General features: G+C 41.6%; 1 protein-coding gene across 1 annotated transcript in view; it reads right to left on the minus strand.

Annotated features, from left to right (window-relative positions):
• The window catches only part of wnk3 (WNK lysine deficient protein kinase 3), a 44,949-nt gene that overhangs the window by 26,665 nt on the left and 676 nt on the right, over positions 1 to 17,608 (minus strand). The window contains exon 2 of the mRNA XM_028582595.1: positions 5,794 to 6,991. Within this exon, the coding sequence (XP_028438396.1) occupies positions 5,794 to 6,531 (738 nt within the window). The 5' untranslated portion in view covers positions 6,532 to 6,991. The remainder of the gene's footprint in view (positions 1 to 5,793; positions 6,992 to 17,608) is intronic.

Raw genomic sequence — 17,608 nt, forward strand, 5'->3', positions numbered from 1 at the left:
ACTGGGATCTCAACTGTATATAGGTGAACAAGGGGTCTAGACTTTGGTTCACAAGGGCTGCACACTGAACGCTAATGTTGATATAATCCTTAACAGTTTCCAAGTGCTCTAATGGCCTTAATAAGGATGAGCCTTTTTACCTAGAAGCATGGCATGCTGATTGTAGCAGGCAACCTTATAAACTGGCATTAATCTGCAAACATAAATCTAAAAGGCTCCATGACAATACATGTTAAATCAAATATTTATGGTGGTAATCATCATCATGGGAAGCTTCAGTACTGTAGACTTGACTGCTGCTCTTGTGTTTGTAGCCCTGTGAGTGTGGCTGAGCTGAGCTGGACCAGTATGGGATAACTGGGTTGAACCAGTCTGGTTTCTGCCGCCCGAGTTATGCTGTCTGTGCAGGGTTTTTGTTCCAGCCTTACAGGCACCCACTGTAATTAACTCCCTGGATCACTCTGCATGCTCACTCACACAGACAAAAAGTGATGGAGGGAGAGAAGGCGGGAGGGAGGGTGAGAGAGGAAGAGAAAGAGAGAGAGAGAGAGAGAGAGAGAGAGAGAGAGAGAGAGAGAGAGAGAGGGGGTGACAGGCAGACACATACAGTGGCATCTGTTGACACAGACAGACAGAGAGCAACAGCTTGCACAAAGAAAAGTTACATGTACAAGACACATACAAAAACATCCAATGAGGGTGAACAACGGCTAAATATACGACGGAGGCAGCAGCAAGGGAAATATATAGTTCTGCCATCTTAGGCGTGGAATTCCCAGGGAAAGAGAAAGGAAAGAAGAGAGATGGTGTCCGCACTGTGAACTTTAATTACACACTCTTTCAAACTGCATTTGGACAGATAATCCCCTGGCTTCCCTCTCTTTGTGGACACAGGAGATGAGAAGCTAGGTGCTATCAGGCTGCAGTCTCACAGGATAGTGGAAATGGCATTAAATAGTGCTTTGGCTCGTCATGTACAGGCTGTTTATCATCCTATCCCATCCAGTGCCCTCAAATTGGTAACATTGAACAGACTGTTTATGCATTGTGATAGTATGATTCTTCTGTGCATGTTTTTTGATTACTGGGACCTTAGATTTTGCCATATGGCAACAAATTCATTTTCTTATTTTTTTTCACAATAAACAATATAAAATGCATTGTTTTCTGTTTAATTGTGTAAATGGGTCTTTTATTTTGAACTTTCATATATTTGATGATATCACCTAACCAGGAAATCCTTTTCGCTGGCCCCTTTTCTGCACTTGTGCCACACTGAAACTCACGTCCCAGTATCAGCCAAAATGTAGTTGTTTTTTTTTGTTTTTTTTAAGAAGCATTTATTTGAAGAAAAAAAAATTCAACTGTACGTAAGTCAACTTTCAATTTTCATCATTTAAACCAGTCAAAATGCAATATTTCTTCTGTAAAAGGCTAAAATGAATTTGTTTCCATATGGCAACAATATGCAAATATTGAAGTGAAATGGGTCCATTCAGCCTAATGGGCTCAGATTTAGTTACATTACTCTAGGCTACTCTGACACTATCTTTGCAATTATTTATAATATTTCAAAAGGAAAATATATTAAATTTATTTATATTATGTTATTCCAGCCATTTTGTAATCAATATATTATCTGACTTATTAATTACACATTAATGTAAATTAATTCCTTGCATGTATAGTGTTATAATTTATAATCATCGCAAACAACAATTAAAACTAAACTAATTTCACTGTAAACACATTGGGCTATACATTTTAATAAATATAAGCAATAAATAAAAGGATGTTTTTAAAGAAATAATGGCTTTTTTGGCACTTTCCACGATTGCACGTTGTTGCCATATGGCAACAAATTACCACCTACCCCCCTTTAATTATTTTTTTTTTTTTACATTTGCATTATTTAAGCAACTTGGAGTCATAAAAACACATCAAAACATTTTTACCATGTTTAAAATATAATTCATGCAATAGAGGGATTTAAAACCAAACTACGGATGCACCAATCCGACTTTTTCAGTCCCAATACGATACCTGGGTTTTGGTTAATACTGAATAACGATCTGATACCAGTGTTTAATTAATAAGCTGTATGCCTCTGTGACAGCTCCTAGGCTTCAAAACCTATTACGTCCCTTTGGTTGCTGGGATTGGCTTATAAGGACTGATTATTGACACCTGGATGAACTGATTGCTCACATGTCTATAAATAGGAGTGCCTAGGCAGTCACTCTCTCCCTCACTCCTCAAGGTTGCTTGGTTGGTTTGGACTTTAGTTGAGTTACTTTTGCGTTCTAACATTGCTACACCTTCACACATCTGCACACTACACACATTACTGATAAACTGATAGCATGTTTAACTTTGTTTATTTTATTACATTTTATTTAATCGAGCAAACGTGTGTTCTCCACATTTTGTCATACCTTTGAGCCAGGTCATGACACCTCACTGTGTGGAAGTGACTGAGATCATTCTTATATGTGTAAGGCAACATCAGGCTTGACTTAAACATTGTTTTCTTAACTTTTTAAAACAAAATGTAACAAATAAATACATAGATATATATTATTAAAATAATAAATCGTGCACCAGCAACTTGGCAAAATATTTGAATTAAAAATTAAGTGTAAACCTTTAAATTGCAGCAACAAATTAGTCAAAACTTACAAAGGAATTCAAATTACAGTATATAATGTATATAGTATAAAAACATAGAATTGAATTGAGTAGATCTGTCTCATTGTCAGCGATACCCGATTCAGCTATTTTAGTATTTTAGTATTCGGCCCGATATGCAATATCAGTATCGGATTGGTGCATCCATTGTTCTATATCTATGGGTGCATCCTTAAACCAAACCATATAATTATTTGTCTTTTATCACAATGAACACATTTAGATACAAATATAGACAATAATATTGTTGTTCATTATCATCCTTAATCATCCACACTGTACTGTGTGTTATTGAAGTTTGCTCATCTTTGTAACCAGCAGGCCAAATGAATGTTTACATCAAGTCTGACATTATTAACACAGCAAGCCAATCATATCTAATCATTACTATTCTGATCACTATTGACCACTCTAATGCAAAACGCAAGATTTTGGTAAGGGGAGGAAAATAGGATAGATGTGACCTTACCTAAGTGACCAAAATGTTGCACTGAAAGTGGCACTGGATCAGCCGTGTGACCAGGCCACGGTGTCCTGTGTGTGTGTGTGTGTGTGTGTGTGTGTGTGTGTGTATGTGTCTCCCTGCATGTTGTAACTAAGCATTAGCTACACAACTGCTCTCTGGGAGGCATGCCATGGTAATCCTCTGCTTGGCTCGTCGTCTCCCCCCCCCCTCTCTCTCTGTCTCTTTCTCACCCACCATCATCTCCTGTGTCTCTCTTTTCTTTCTCACACTCTGCTTTATTCACCTTGCTGTTGCTCTGTGTCTGAATCTCAGTCTGTTTTTCTCTAAAAGGCGGTCTGTTTATAATATCTGTTTATAATATAAATTTTAATTAGACCGTAAAATATGCATAGAGTGATTCTAATTGTCTCAGTAATTATTTGTCATTATTAGTAATAATGTCCTTATAAAAGCTAGTAAACAGACAAACAGTAAAAGTAAGTAGTTTTTCTCCATGAGATTTACTTTGACCCAATGCAATTGTGGAGACAAAATTGGATATTGCAGATTCAATATGGGTGCGTAAATCAGCTTAAGCGTACTGTCTTTTTTTTTTTTTTTTTTTTTAAAAATGTGCTCATACTCCTGAGCCAAGGCAAAATATAGTGTGGTGTCTTTGCTGGTGTCATGAAAGAATGCCCTAGCTGTCTGGTGGCAAAATATATTAATGATAAGATTATCATTCAAGGTGAAATAGGCTACCTTTGCAGGCTGGGCAGATCCCTTGGAAAAAAAGGACACATCAAGTATTTAAGTAGGACTGAACAGGAGCTGATGTGAAGCTAATTCACTAGAGTAAAACCAGAAAAGGTGATGGGAGCATGCCTGCACCTTGTCAGTCCAACAGACAGACCTTGATCTCAAGGATTAGTCAAGGCTCTTGTTTTGGAATTAGCTCCAAACCAAACACATGACTGACTTTTCTCACACAAAGCCAGCAGTCAAATCAGATGGCTTACCATAACACTGCTCTCTATTGTGGGACCAAGAGTCAGAGGGATGCATTTATTCTCTCCTCCACATGTCTGTCTCCCACCACATGTTGAATTCACACCATCTAACAATGTTTTCCATTACTTCTCTGCATGATAAATCCGGTTGGCTACAGTATGTAAAGACTTGGACAGTACTCTGGTATTAGACATTTAACATTTTCATTATTTTCCTCCCACTGCAATGTCAATGCATGACAAAGAGTTTCTTACAGTAATGTTTGTGGTACATTTGCTACAATGTTCCTATTTGCTCTGTGTTCACAAAATGCACCCCATTCAGAGCTTCCCATTCACATGATGACTATTTCCATTTCAGACCTCATTATATAACACAATACAAGAGTAGGCTGTGACATGTGTACTGTAGCCTCAGCTATACCCGGGCATGCTAAAACTAGCCTAATTAGCAACACCATTTTGACTATACACTTTCTAATAAGAACACATCTTCTCACTTTAAAACTTGTGATTCATGCTGACTGCTTGATTAGTGACACAATTAGCTGCTTCCAAAAACAATTTCCAGTATGTAACAAGGCAGAGTGAACATACACCTTCTTGACCTCTCAAGATGTTTTTTCTCAAGAGCTGTGAGGAGTCCCTTGCCTGATTTGAAGCACCAAACCTAAAACACATTAAAGTGCTCATATACATAATTGTATTAAGAGGTTGTACCAGAATATGTTTGTGGTTTCATTTTCAAAAAACACCATATTTTTGTTGTACTGCACATTGCTGCAACTCCTCTTTTCACCCTGTGTGTTGAGCTCTCTGTTTTAGCTACAGAGTGAGGCATCTCACTTCTGTTACATCTTTGTTGGAAGTTGCACATGCCCAGTAGCTAGGTAAGGACTACTAGCCAGTCAGAAGCACAGTATGAGGGCGTGCCACACTAGCACCTAGGCGAGCATTATAACGTGTGTTACAAAGTGACGCACGTTTGTCACGGAAGTAAAGGCTGGACTACCATAGAGCAGTTTGGAGCAGTTTGTGAACAGTGTTTTCTCTGGAAGATGGTAAGTCCCTTTGGGGTGGACTTTGGGCTTTTTCACTTTGTTAACCTATAACATGCACAAAAAAAGATATAACACAATAAAGAAAAGGGAAAAAGCCAAAAAGCATAATATGAGCAATGCCTAAAATTTATATTTCCCTTAGGTGTCATGACTGAATTAGTGTACAGTAATTCAGGCTAATGAAGAAAATGCTGCATCTAAAAGGATACCCTATCACAACAACAAGAAGCGCTGACAGCCCATGATTATATTATTCATCACAGTCCCAGAAAAGGCAAAGTATCCACTTTCACTGTGTGCTGTCACTTAACTACAAGCGATGCTCCTCCTTGTCACCCTGGTCTTCACTGAACTGCAGTCTTACAGTATGAATATCAAGCAGACAACGTGTTGAGATTTCCAGATTTCAGGAGGAAGAGCTCTGTGAAACATCTAACACTATTCACTTCAAAAGAACACATTCTGGATTCTTTAAGTGCACTGGTTATTTTATCTTGCAGCTAATTGTGCCTGCTAATACAGAATTCTTCAATACATATTGAATATTTGGCATCATGGTGTGAAAAGAAAAGATAACAGTTTGTCTTACCTGAAGTTCACACCAAGCCACCTCCACCCAAGTCTCTGTGTCCAGGCCTTTATACACAGTCTTGAAGGCTCCTCTGCCCAGTTCAATGTCAAACTTAAGGAACCTGCCTCCAGGAGAGGTGGCCACAGCCTTCATCTCTGCCTCCTCCTCCTGCTCACGGTCCCTCTCCTTCCCCCTTTGGGTGGGTGCGGAGGAAGGTACCTCCTTGCCCGGCTCCTGGCTGGAGCTGGGGAAGGATGGATCATGGCCCATGGCAGCACAGGATGAAGCAGCCCCTTGCTGCTGGACACTGCTGGTGAAGACTGAGTCTGAACGCAGCTCCAGGTGGGGGGCACTGTGGGGCGCCTCTGGGAGCACCTCCACCTCATTGTCCTCCTCACAAATCTCCACACTCTTCCTGAAGAAGCGCTTCTCCCTCCTCAGTCGTTTCTGGCCAGTGTCGACTAGTAAGCAGGGTGTGGAGAAGGAAATCGGTCTGACTGGGTTCTCCTTACCCTCCTGGCTGGCTTCCCCTACTCCTCTTCCTCCCCCTCCTCCTTCTCCTCCTCCTCCTTCTCCTTCTCCTCCTGTCGCTTTCCTCTCCTGAGTGTGGGAGGAGGAGAAGTCTGAGGAGGTGCTGTGTGTCCTCTCCCTCTGTGGGTTGGCCCTGCCCTCCTGCTCCGTGTCCTCCTCCCTCTGTCCATCAGGTTTCTCAGAGGAGTCCTCGGTGCCTGTGGGCTCTCCTGGGTCAGTAGCCATGGGGAACGGCCTTTCCCACTACACCTCGACCTCCCCCGCCTCCTCCTCCTCCAAACCTTTGCTCCTCCGTCAGTCCCCGTTTCTCTCTCTTTCTGTGGTCACCCACTCACCCCTTCTAGTCGGTAAAGCTGTTCTTCCAGTGCTGCAGGTGACTGAAGGCCGTCTTTGGTCAAACTGGTGACCCTCTCCCACGTTTCCTCCGCTGTCTACTTTTATTAGATGCTTTACAGTAGCACAGCAGGGTTAGAACACAGCTGTTAGAGAATAGTTTCTGTCCTCACTTTCCTCCTCACCATGTCCTACATGCTCTTTATTTCCACGTAGGTGCAGTACTAATGAAAGTAAACCACACGTCTCCCAGCTCTTAGGAACACACACTAAACCAGTTTTTTCAACCCTGCTGGGAAAGCTGCAGTGTTTTTCTTTCAAACTGATATGTGTGAATATCTTCAAGTAAAACCTGCAAGACAAAAACAAAACATCGCATTAATATTCAGACAGCCAGAGAGGGAATTACTGTGATGTTGTTGCCATATTTAACTCTCTTATGAAGAATACAAGTGTGATACTGTCAGTATTTGATGAGATACATTTAAGTAGGAAAGTCAGAGGGTCTCCTTTACTTTAGAGGGACAAAATGGACCCAAGAAGATCAAAGAAGTAACGTTATAGAAAATCCTTACAGCACCTTTGTAAGGAAATTGACTGTCAGAGTTGCCCAGTAAGTCTGTGTAAAAGTATGTGTGAACTGGATAGGATTGGATATAACATGCTGAACATTTTACTAAAAAGAAGAGCTGGGGCTCTTTCTTGTAATGCCACCCACTGCTAATACTTGCAAAGAGACACTGTATTTCCCTTGAGAATGTGAAGTGTTGATTGCCTGTAAAACATCTGCTAATGCATTTTAAACCATTAAGCTCACAATGTAGCAAAATGCTGCAAACATGCAAGGAAACCTAATGTGAGTAGATTTGAAGATTTCCATAATTGGTGTGATTGTTTCCAGTGATCGGATACAAGGTAACACACTTTTTCCACAGTCGCTTGCCAAAGTGACCTGAGGTAATTAACTGGGCAATGTTAATTCAAAGTCAGTAGTGAACTCTGGCAACCCAGCTTGTACCCTTATATGGTACGAATATCCCAAAACCCATATAGGAGAGCAACCATTGAATCTGCCAAAAAAAGTTTCATCTTTGTTGTGGGCTAAACTTTGACATTTAAACCAGAGTCCTCAAAGAATATCCAGCTAGCCTGGAATTGCACATGGCTTCATCAAGCATCAAGTGCATGTTATCAGCGTCTTCTGACTTAAGTTGTGTACAATGGCTCCATTAGTCACCAGAAAGCTGCAGTTAGGAGTATGCGATCCCAACCATTAAATATGGATGATGAACTATTGGCTGGTTGAGTGAATTATTCATATGCAGAGGGACTGTTGAACTGTACTGGAGTGATTACCACACATCTGCAACAAAGGGCTCATAAATATACACAACTATGACTGTGATTATCATCAGCAAAGGCATCAGCCAACAGTATTACTCACTGCATACCCAGTCAACTATTCAGGCAAGGTGATAATAGATAACTTTAAATTAGCCATCAGTGTTATGGGAAACTGAACACAGCAGGTTTCCTCTGACATGGCAATATCCCTGCAAAACTGTTATTCATTCACAGTTTGGGTTTAGGTGTGTGTGTGTGTGTGTGTGTGTGTGTGTGTGTGTGTGTGTGTGTGTGTGTGTGTGTGTGTGTGTGTGTAATAGTGGGGATCTTTCTGATCTGATCTGTCCTTAGGTATTATATCTTCTCGGCCCTCTGGCAGCCAATAATGTCTCAGTGACTGCATCAGAGCTGTTTTTATTATTTTCATAATTACAGCCTAAAATCACTCTGGAGCCAATATCTAAGAGACAGGGTTGGTCTACCAATTACGGATGCAATAAGGCCCAACATCTCCGTTTGTGATTATTAAAAAAGAAGAGAGCGTGCTAATACATACCAACAACAAAAGGTGCACAGCAGGAATGGGTCTGTCCTGGGAGAGTAATGGTGCAGTAAATGGAAAGTAAAAAGTGTAGTCTGGGTCAAGGTATTAACTCACTTTGCATATTAGTTTACAACTGAACACGTGGGACTTTCAAGGGCCACGACCAAGGCTTGGGTTACAGTACTCGTAGGTATGAAGCTATCCACAAGGACCACACATGTCTATCTTGACCTCTGTAATGTGTTCTTCACTGCCAGACTGGCTCAGTTAAAGTCACAGCAGCAAGTCTAGACTTTTTTTCTTCAATTTTAATGAGCAAAGCCCATCTTATCCACTGGGGGCTCGTCTAGTGGCTCACAGCAGCTTTTATCTCTTTTATAAGGCGGCAATTAACACTCACATCATGGCTGTTGTCTGTCCAGGCCCAGAGCAAATGAGTCTGACGTGCAATGCTATTAGCTGTCAGTCAAACTAAAAACACAATAGGCTGATATTAGACCATCTGCTAAGAGGCTCCTGAACAAGAATTCCAGTTCAGCAACATTCCTGAGACACAATGCTCTTAGAGACAAACTGTAATTAAGCAAGTAGCTTCCTGCAACACATTCCACACCTAATACCATACTGCAGCAAACTTTATTATAAAATCATTGACCCATAAGATACAATTGTCTATCACATTAATCTGTATGTGGTTTCCAAATCCCAATATGACTATGTAAAAGGTACTTAGAAGGCTGCTCTCTTAAACAAATAACTATATTAAATAATAAAGAATGCATAAAAAGAAATAACTCAATAAACATCAGTATATGTTAAATATCAGTCAATTGCTGGCCACGATCTGCTGGGCAAACTAAATAATGACACCATCTCTAAATCATCCTGAGTAGAGATGCACTGATTCCAACTTTCTAGGCTGATTCCGATTTCCGATTTTCTTTGAGTTAGGCCAGCCAATACCAATTTTAGCCGATTCAGATTTCATTTTTTCTAACCACTTTACAGCACACACAAATATTTATTTTCTATCGTTTCTTTAATAGAACATTTTGCACAGAACATAGACATTTTTTTGAACAGATAATGGATCATTATAAAATAGAACTATATAAATTACTATTGGTGTGGGAAATTCACACACCAATGTCGTCCCTCCACATCCTACTTTTTCCTTGCAGGTGTTGCACATTGCAAACTTATTTTCTTCTGCACACATGCTGAAGAATTTCCAAACAGCTGACATGTTGCAGGTTAATTCACGAGGTTCCCTACATGTGCGAGAATAGCACGGACATGCGTCTCACACCGCGAGCGGGTACGCGCGACACACAGCGGAAAAGTTGAGAGAAAGGTAAAAAGAGACTGTACTGTGTGCGCGTGCGTCCTTGAGAATTGTAACTCATATAACTTATGTTGTCAGTTAATTGTAGCATTGATCGGCATGAAATCGGCATATGTCAGACTGACCTGCCGGTCGCCGGTCATGGCCGATTCCGGTCACTGGCCAGTCTATCGGTGCATCTCTAATCCTGAGCAACCTTTATCATGCATATGGTCTGTAAAAAAAAATTAAAAATCATATCGGCATATATCGGAAAACATCCATCTTCGTCCGCTTATCCGGTATCGGGTCGCGGGGGGAGCAGCTCCAGCAGGGGACCCCAAACTTCCCTTTCCCGAGCAACATTAACCAGCTCCGACTGGGGGATCCCGAGGCGTTCCCAGGCCAGGTTGGAGATATAATCCCTCCACCTAGTCCTGGGTCTTCCCCGAGGCCTCCTCCCAGCTGGACGTGCCTGGAACACCTCCCTAGGGAGGCGCCCAGGGGGCATCCTTACCAGATGCCCGAACCACCTCAACTGGCTCCTTTCGACGCAAAGGAGCAGCGGCTCTACTCCGAGCTCCTCACGGATGACTGAGCTTCTCACCCTATCTCTAAGGGAGACGCCAGCCACCCCCCTTAGGAAACCCATTTCAGCTGCTTGTACCCTGGAAAACATATACACCAATATAATAAATACCAATATGTCTGTCATATCAGTCGGACTCTACTAAAACCCAGTGATATTCAATTTGAAATTTATTTTTTTTAAACAAGAAAAGCAGCAAATCCTTACACTTCAGAAGAGGGGGGAAGCATATGTGTAATTAAATGATTAAACATTAATTAAATGATCAATTATCAAACAATCTTCATTTTTTTTTCAAATACTCATTTCAGCAACCCAGTGGAGGGACATACTGTAGTGTACAGTCTAAAAAGGTAAAGGCCAACAGGATGTGGGGAACATAAAGGGGGAAAAACAACAGGCAATAAAGAGAGGGAAGTTGCCCTTTAAACAGGAGCTTATGTCCCCAGGGCAAGGAGTTCCCATGGAAGCCACATACCGGACAGAGTTATCACAGTACATCAAACACGTTCAACCTCATCACTGTCTCTCACACACGCCCAGTCTACAAGCACACATAGACAGACACACACACACAGATATTAGACAGACACACACACACAGATATCAGACACACACCAGCAGGCTAAAACAAACTTTATGTTTCACTCTCTCTCTCTCTCTGTCTGTCTGTCCCTCTCATCACACTCTTTCTATCTTTTACACTCACTCACACTCACACACTCACACACACACCAAAAGCAACCCCTCTCTCGCACCCAAACCGCATGTCCCCTTTCAATGAAAGAATGCCGAAAGGAATTTCCTGACACCAGGAAAATGACCAAGCAACTGCCCATGTGGGCAAACGTGGTAAACTAAAGTTAAAGATAACAAAACCAATGTAGCAGCTGAAACGTTGACATCTCTCTTTGGCAGCAAAATGACCAAACATCAAGTTCACATGGCACAATCATTGTCTGTTCATTTTTCTAGCAGTGCTCTAAGGACATGAGAACTGAACATCTGACGTGGTGCACACTACCTGCTCTGAGACTCTTGCATGGGGAGAACACCTGCAGCTGCCTCATCATTTCTGAAATGTGCAGGGAAAATCATTGTGACACCTTTGCTGTATGACTGCCAAAGATGTGATTTCTATTCTATTCTCAAAACCCGCTGAAGGCAATGTTTGTTTTCGCTAGAACTTTTTGTTCTGTGCTCAAAGTTTTGAAACAAGAAGAGAAAAAGGTCCTACATGACTTACGTTTGTACACTATCAATTGCACAAAGACAAACAAAAGTGCACTACACAGAATCTCCTACATAATCTATAACTTTAAACACACAACAAATCCATTGCAACTCTATCTGCATGCTACACTTTTTTCATCCCTTACTTCATGGGGATACACACTTTAATCCCCTGGAACCAAACTGCCACTGGAAATTAAGCAGGCAGACAAAGGAAGAGCCAGGGGACTGTGCGTGCGTGAGTGCGTGCGTACGTCTGTGAGCGCACAAACAGCGCCGTTTTAGCAATTGAGGGGGACGAGTAGATGAAAAGAGTGAATAAAAAGTGGCGAGGGGGGACAGGAAGGGATTGTAGTTGGTGGGAGCAGGCGGACAGCAGAGTTTCAAACAGAGAAAGAGAGGGAAGGAGAGATGGAGCGAGAGGGGCCGGCGAGTAGAAGGGGTGGGAAAAATGTGTGTGTGAAAGAGAACAAGAGAGAGATAAAGAGAGGGGGGTGGCACAGACAAAAAGGGGGCTGGGGGGATTTTGCCTGATAAAATATGTGCCAATGTTTGTGTGAATGAAAGCAGTGACTATAGCTAAATTTTAGCCCTGACAAAAGCAGCTATAGTTGTGGAGGAGAGGAGAGGAGAGGAGAGGAGAGGAGAGAGAGGAGAGGAGAGGAAAGGAGAGGAGAGGAAGAATGCTTTTAGTGGTTGGAAAAGGTTTAAAACATGAGGTGATTACATTAGTTTCCGTTGGTATGTCCAGTCTTGGTGTGAGACTGGGTGTAAAGGCCCGAGGGAGAGCAGGGTGAATGACTAAATCGCTGTAAACCTGTTGCTATGCTAGCAGCGTTGTAGTTGAGTCACCAACTGTCGAGTCCGAGTCCAAGTCACCATTACCTGAGTTCAAGTCGAGTCACGAGTCCAGAGAATTGCGACTTGAGTCAGTATGCTCCTTTTTTAGTGTTATGTGATAGTTAACTGCATATGTTTTGGACCATAAAAGCAATATAAAGATGTCACCCTGATTTTTCACTATTTAAATGACATTTTTCACATCAAACAATTAATTGAAAAATTAATCAGAACATTAATTGATGATGAAAATAATTGTCAGTTGCAGCACTAGTTTTAAGTCCACGACCACGGACACAATGATTTCTTTTTTTAAAGATTATTTTTGGGGCTTTTCCGCCTTTATTTGACAGGACAGCTGGGTGAGAAAGGGGAGAGAGATGGGGAAGACATGCAGGAAATAGTCAGGTCGGATTCGAACCCTGGACCCCTGCGTCGAGGCATACACCTCCAAGTATATGTGCGTCTGCTTTACCCACTAACGCCCAATTTCCATCAACTGCGGAACGTCTGCGGATCCGCTCCGGAACGGCGGCGGAGTCATTAGGTTTCCATTAAACGCCCAATTTCCATCATCTCCGCAGCCCTCTGGAGGAGATACACAGAGCTTTGTTTTTTTGCCGGAAGCCGGAGAGCTCCGCAGCAATTCAGCACAATTCAGATAGTGCGGGACAGGAAGTCGAGCACAGAAACAAAATAAAACATCCGGTTAATTTTCAAAATAAAATACACCGTGCTCACGGCGGATCATATTTCCCTGCACTACACCTTGAAAACACAGCACAGAACTGTTTCCCCTCTAGTCCTCTGGATGGAAACTAACTGTTGTTGGTTTTGTGGTTCTATTCTACGTGAATTCGCGAGATCTCGTGGGTCCTCGTGACTACAGCTGTCAGTCATGGCCGCAGCCGTTCTGCAACAAATCCGGACCTGGTGGGTATTGAAGGATGGCGGAGCACGGAGCAGACACGCAGCGTAGCCGATCCACAGCCGTACCGCAGTTGGTGGAAATGAGTGGTTAGCCAGGGGCGTAGCACAAGATCCTGGGCCCTATGCATAGGCAGTCCTGATGGGCCCCCATGTTCCTCAACCCCCCACGAAAAAAAAGAAAATCAATCAGATCTTATCTATCTCTATGAAGGATACATTTGATATTAACCTCTTATCCTAATTGTAACCTAATATAATAAAACACACTAAGATGTTAGTGTTACTTAACACCTTTCAGTCAAAATGGCTAAACATGGTTTGCTTTAATTTTGATATAAGCTCACCTTGTCTCAAATCCAAAGAGGAGGATGAGGGGTCTGTTGCTACTCCACTCCCTGGTGTGACAGTTTCTGAAACTGTGTAATGTTGACATGATATGTATCTACCGATGAGCTATCAAGCTACTTATGACACTGATTAGCCTATTATTGCTAATTATAGACATTATAGCCTATTAATTTTAAATTAAACATTAATTTCATCAAATTAGGCTATTGGTGTGTTGTGCGCAAACAGCATTGTTAGTGTAGTTTATTTATTTAGCCTTTACCTCAGATTACATGTATAACCAAATTATCATTTGAAAGTGTATGCTCTGCTCTTTCAATGGGTTGTCTCAGTCCATTTTTAGCACTAACAGTCGCGGAGATATTCAAGCAGTTTAGCACCATGGATTTCGTTTTCTAGTTTGTGCTCACCTTTCTTTGAAAAGAAGTCAGTTACCAATTGTTTCCGCCCCTTTTGTTTTCTCTCCTTCTCCTGTCTTTCCTTTCTTTTTTGGTAGCAAGATTTGGCTTTCTTTGAGAAAGACATTTCTACAGCAGAAGTTTGCGCTCCACCAGACGCTCAACTGAACTAATGTAAACAAAATGCGTGCAGATGGACTAAACCATTTGGCGCATTAGCAAGGGGTGGGTGAGACCTTAGTCTTTTTTTTGTATACAAAATGTAGTTAGTCAATCAACAAAGTTATTCAGCCAATACACTAACTTTACATTTCCTCTGACATACATTATGAAATTTAATTAGGAAATGAAAATATCCAGGTAAAATAAAATATGTTCCAGACTTTTCAAGGGCCCTCTCTCCCCTTGGGCCCTGGTAATCAGTATTGGTTTTACCCCCAGTCCGACGCCCCTGAACCCGGCCACGACACAATGATTTCTTAAAAGGTCCCATGACATGGTGCTCTTTGGATGCTTTTATAGACCTTAGTGGTCCCCTAATACTGTATCTGAAGTCTCTTTCCCGAAATTCAGCCTTGGTGCAGCATTACAGCCACTAGAGCCTGTCCCACAATGAGCTTTCCTTAGTGTGCCATTTCTGTGTCTGTAGCTATTGAGGAGGAGACAGGGGGGGGCAAGGTGGAGGGTGGGGGTGCAGCCTTGACCAACTGCCACTTTGCTCGTTTGAAAGCCATGATGTCTCTCTCTCATGGGTGAGCCAAATTCTCTGGGCGGGCAAAGCAGAGAAAGGGGAGGTAACCTTGCTTCTTATGACCTCATAAGGAGAAGATTCCAGATCGGCCCATCTGAGCTTTCATTTTCTCAAAGGCAGAGCAGGATACCCAGGGCTCGGTTTACACCTATCGCCATTTCTAGCCACTGGGGGACCATAGGCAGGTGGGGGAACGCATATTAATGTTAAAAAACCTCATAAAGTGAAATTTTCATGCCATGGGACCTTTAAATGTCTTATCGCTATCTTCATTTGCTACCGCGCAATGAATTTCCGAAAATTTTAAGAAAGTCAAAACTTGTGTATTTTAGATGGATTTTTTTTATTTTATTATTAAAATGTAACTTTCCAACTTTTAACACTTTAAATGACTAATTATAAATTAAATTGCAAACTTTTAACTGATTGTAATTATCATCAGATGTATTGTCAGGTGTAAAGTGTATTATCATAAGCATGTGTTGCAGTCTTTTAGCGAGGTTCCTTCTTCAGCTGCCGGCTTCAATAGTTTGCATATTATACTTTTGTTGATAACTAGACTGAGTGAGCTTTGCTATACCAGACAGGGAGTCAGGAATTAATGGAAACATTCAGCTGATAAACTTGACTAAAGACTAGGAAAGGAGATAAATATAAAAAAGGTGATGACTTTAGTTTATTGAGTAGTGTAAATACCCCTCGGTCATGTTGTGTGTGTAGATACAACTTTTCAACAAATAATTAATGCAACACTTGAATCTACCCAGTCTTTTTCCAATTCAGCATTAGTCTCACAGAGATTTAAAGAGGAGATGGAGACTGAGTGATGTGGGGAGACGAGGCAGAGGTAGCACAAGGTCTGAGTGCTGCTGGCCAAAATTCAAATGGGATCGATGTCAAGGAGCAACTGTTCTGAATATCACAGGTCTACATCTGAACTCTGCAGCGCAGCTGTTGACTCACAATAGCAGGAAAAAACAAAGACCATGCTTGTTCATTGAGGCCATGTCTAACAGGCATGACTTCTGTCACACCAGGCTACATCACGGTAAGTGGTATGTGTAAACCTTAAAAGAGCTGACTGTCACATTGAAAATCAGGAGGCTGCCAGGATCAAACTGTGAATGTGTGGCACAATTACAATTAATTACAATGTTCAGGAGGGCAAGGACCATGCACTATACACAGCTGGGGAAGAGAGAACACGACAATTTGAACCCACTAGCTAATGTCGTAATTAACAGATCCTAAAAATCACCCACAAAAAAGCACTATTCATCTAAATCCAGCACAGTGTATGTGCAAATGTACAATAAAAGATAATGCAATGAAGACTGCTGACTCCTCCTCCTTCTCACTTACTGCAGAAGTTGGTTCAGAACATGCTGCTTCCCTGTGCATCTTTTGTCTATAAGCAGCTTTTTGAAATCTGATTAAAAGAAATATTAAATGATGGCCACTAATCAAACACACAATGATTGTTTTCTTCCCATTAGGAAAACTCAAGGCTGAAAACACAACAAGGACTTTTGTCCAATCCAGGTCAAGCATGGGAGAGTGGGGTGTAGGTAGCACACACAGAGCACTGTTCACATAGGGAGAGAGACAGAGAGAATATGTTATCTAACCCCCCCTTTTTGTTCTCTTTCATTCCCCTCAGCAAACAGAACCATCCCATGCCAAAGGATTCCTCAAATCCAGGTAAGGGAAAGGCTCCTTAATCAGCCAATGATGAATCAGGATTACATGTTACTAAAGTAGCTTACTACTCCTGGCGCTCACATCATCAACTGAGCCTCTTTTACACCTGTAAATGGTCTCTGAACTTATATGGATAACGGAAATCAGCAAATTGTTGATTTTACTATTTAGCACCTGTCAGCCTTCTTTGGGAGAGGAAGCATCCTCCCTAATGTTTTGAGTACACCACTATCACTCCCAGTGGGACAAGCCGATGCAAGTATTTATATATCAATAAAATATCAATCCAGGATGAGTTGAGGAGGGTATTATTGATGTTATCCATAATTTATGGATACCATATAATAATTGATGTATTTCTTGTACTTATAAGAAAGGATAGGCTATAGCCTAGGTGTAGCTGACATTGTGATTTTTTTAAACATATATTGTGAAAAATTGCTTCGAGCAAAGAAGAACCCACGATGCGAATGGTCGTGCAGTACTCACGCTCTGAAGCAAGATGCAATCGACGTATGTTATTTATAGGCAACGGCACAGTGAAGCCTGGATGTGCAAGCACCATGAAGTGCAGCTATTGGCTATCTGGAAGCTCAGCTGACTTTAGAAACGCCATGCAAACGGTGAGAGACACAAAGTACAGTCACCGTACAAGACAGGAGCATAGTGACTGAGACGACGGACACCAATAAAAATCAAGAATTGTCGTACCCCCTGGCCCTTAGTGCCCGGGCACAGGCAAATCATTCAAATGATGGGCTTAACATTAGTCTGTCTGCAGGTCTGCACTTGACTTGAATGTTTTTACACAGCATAATTAATTCAGAATAATAAGCAGCCATAGGAGAGGATAAATACCTAATAAGCAATCACGTAGCTAGTGCTTGAGACTGACTGAACAAAATAATAATGCCTCATTAGGGGGCACCGTCTTTGAATAACGGAAAATACCGTTTATATTGTAAAA

This window comes from Perca flavescens, chromosome 7 (assembly GCF_004354835.1).
Source record: "Perca flavescens isolate YP-PL-M2 chromosome 7, PFLA_1.0, whole genome shotgun sequence".
Classification (NCBI taxonomy): Eukaryota; Metazoa; Chordata; class Actinopteri; order Perciformes; family Percidae; genus Perca; species Perca flavescens.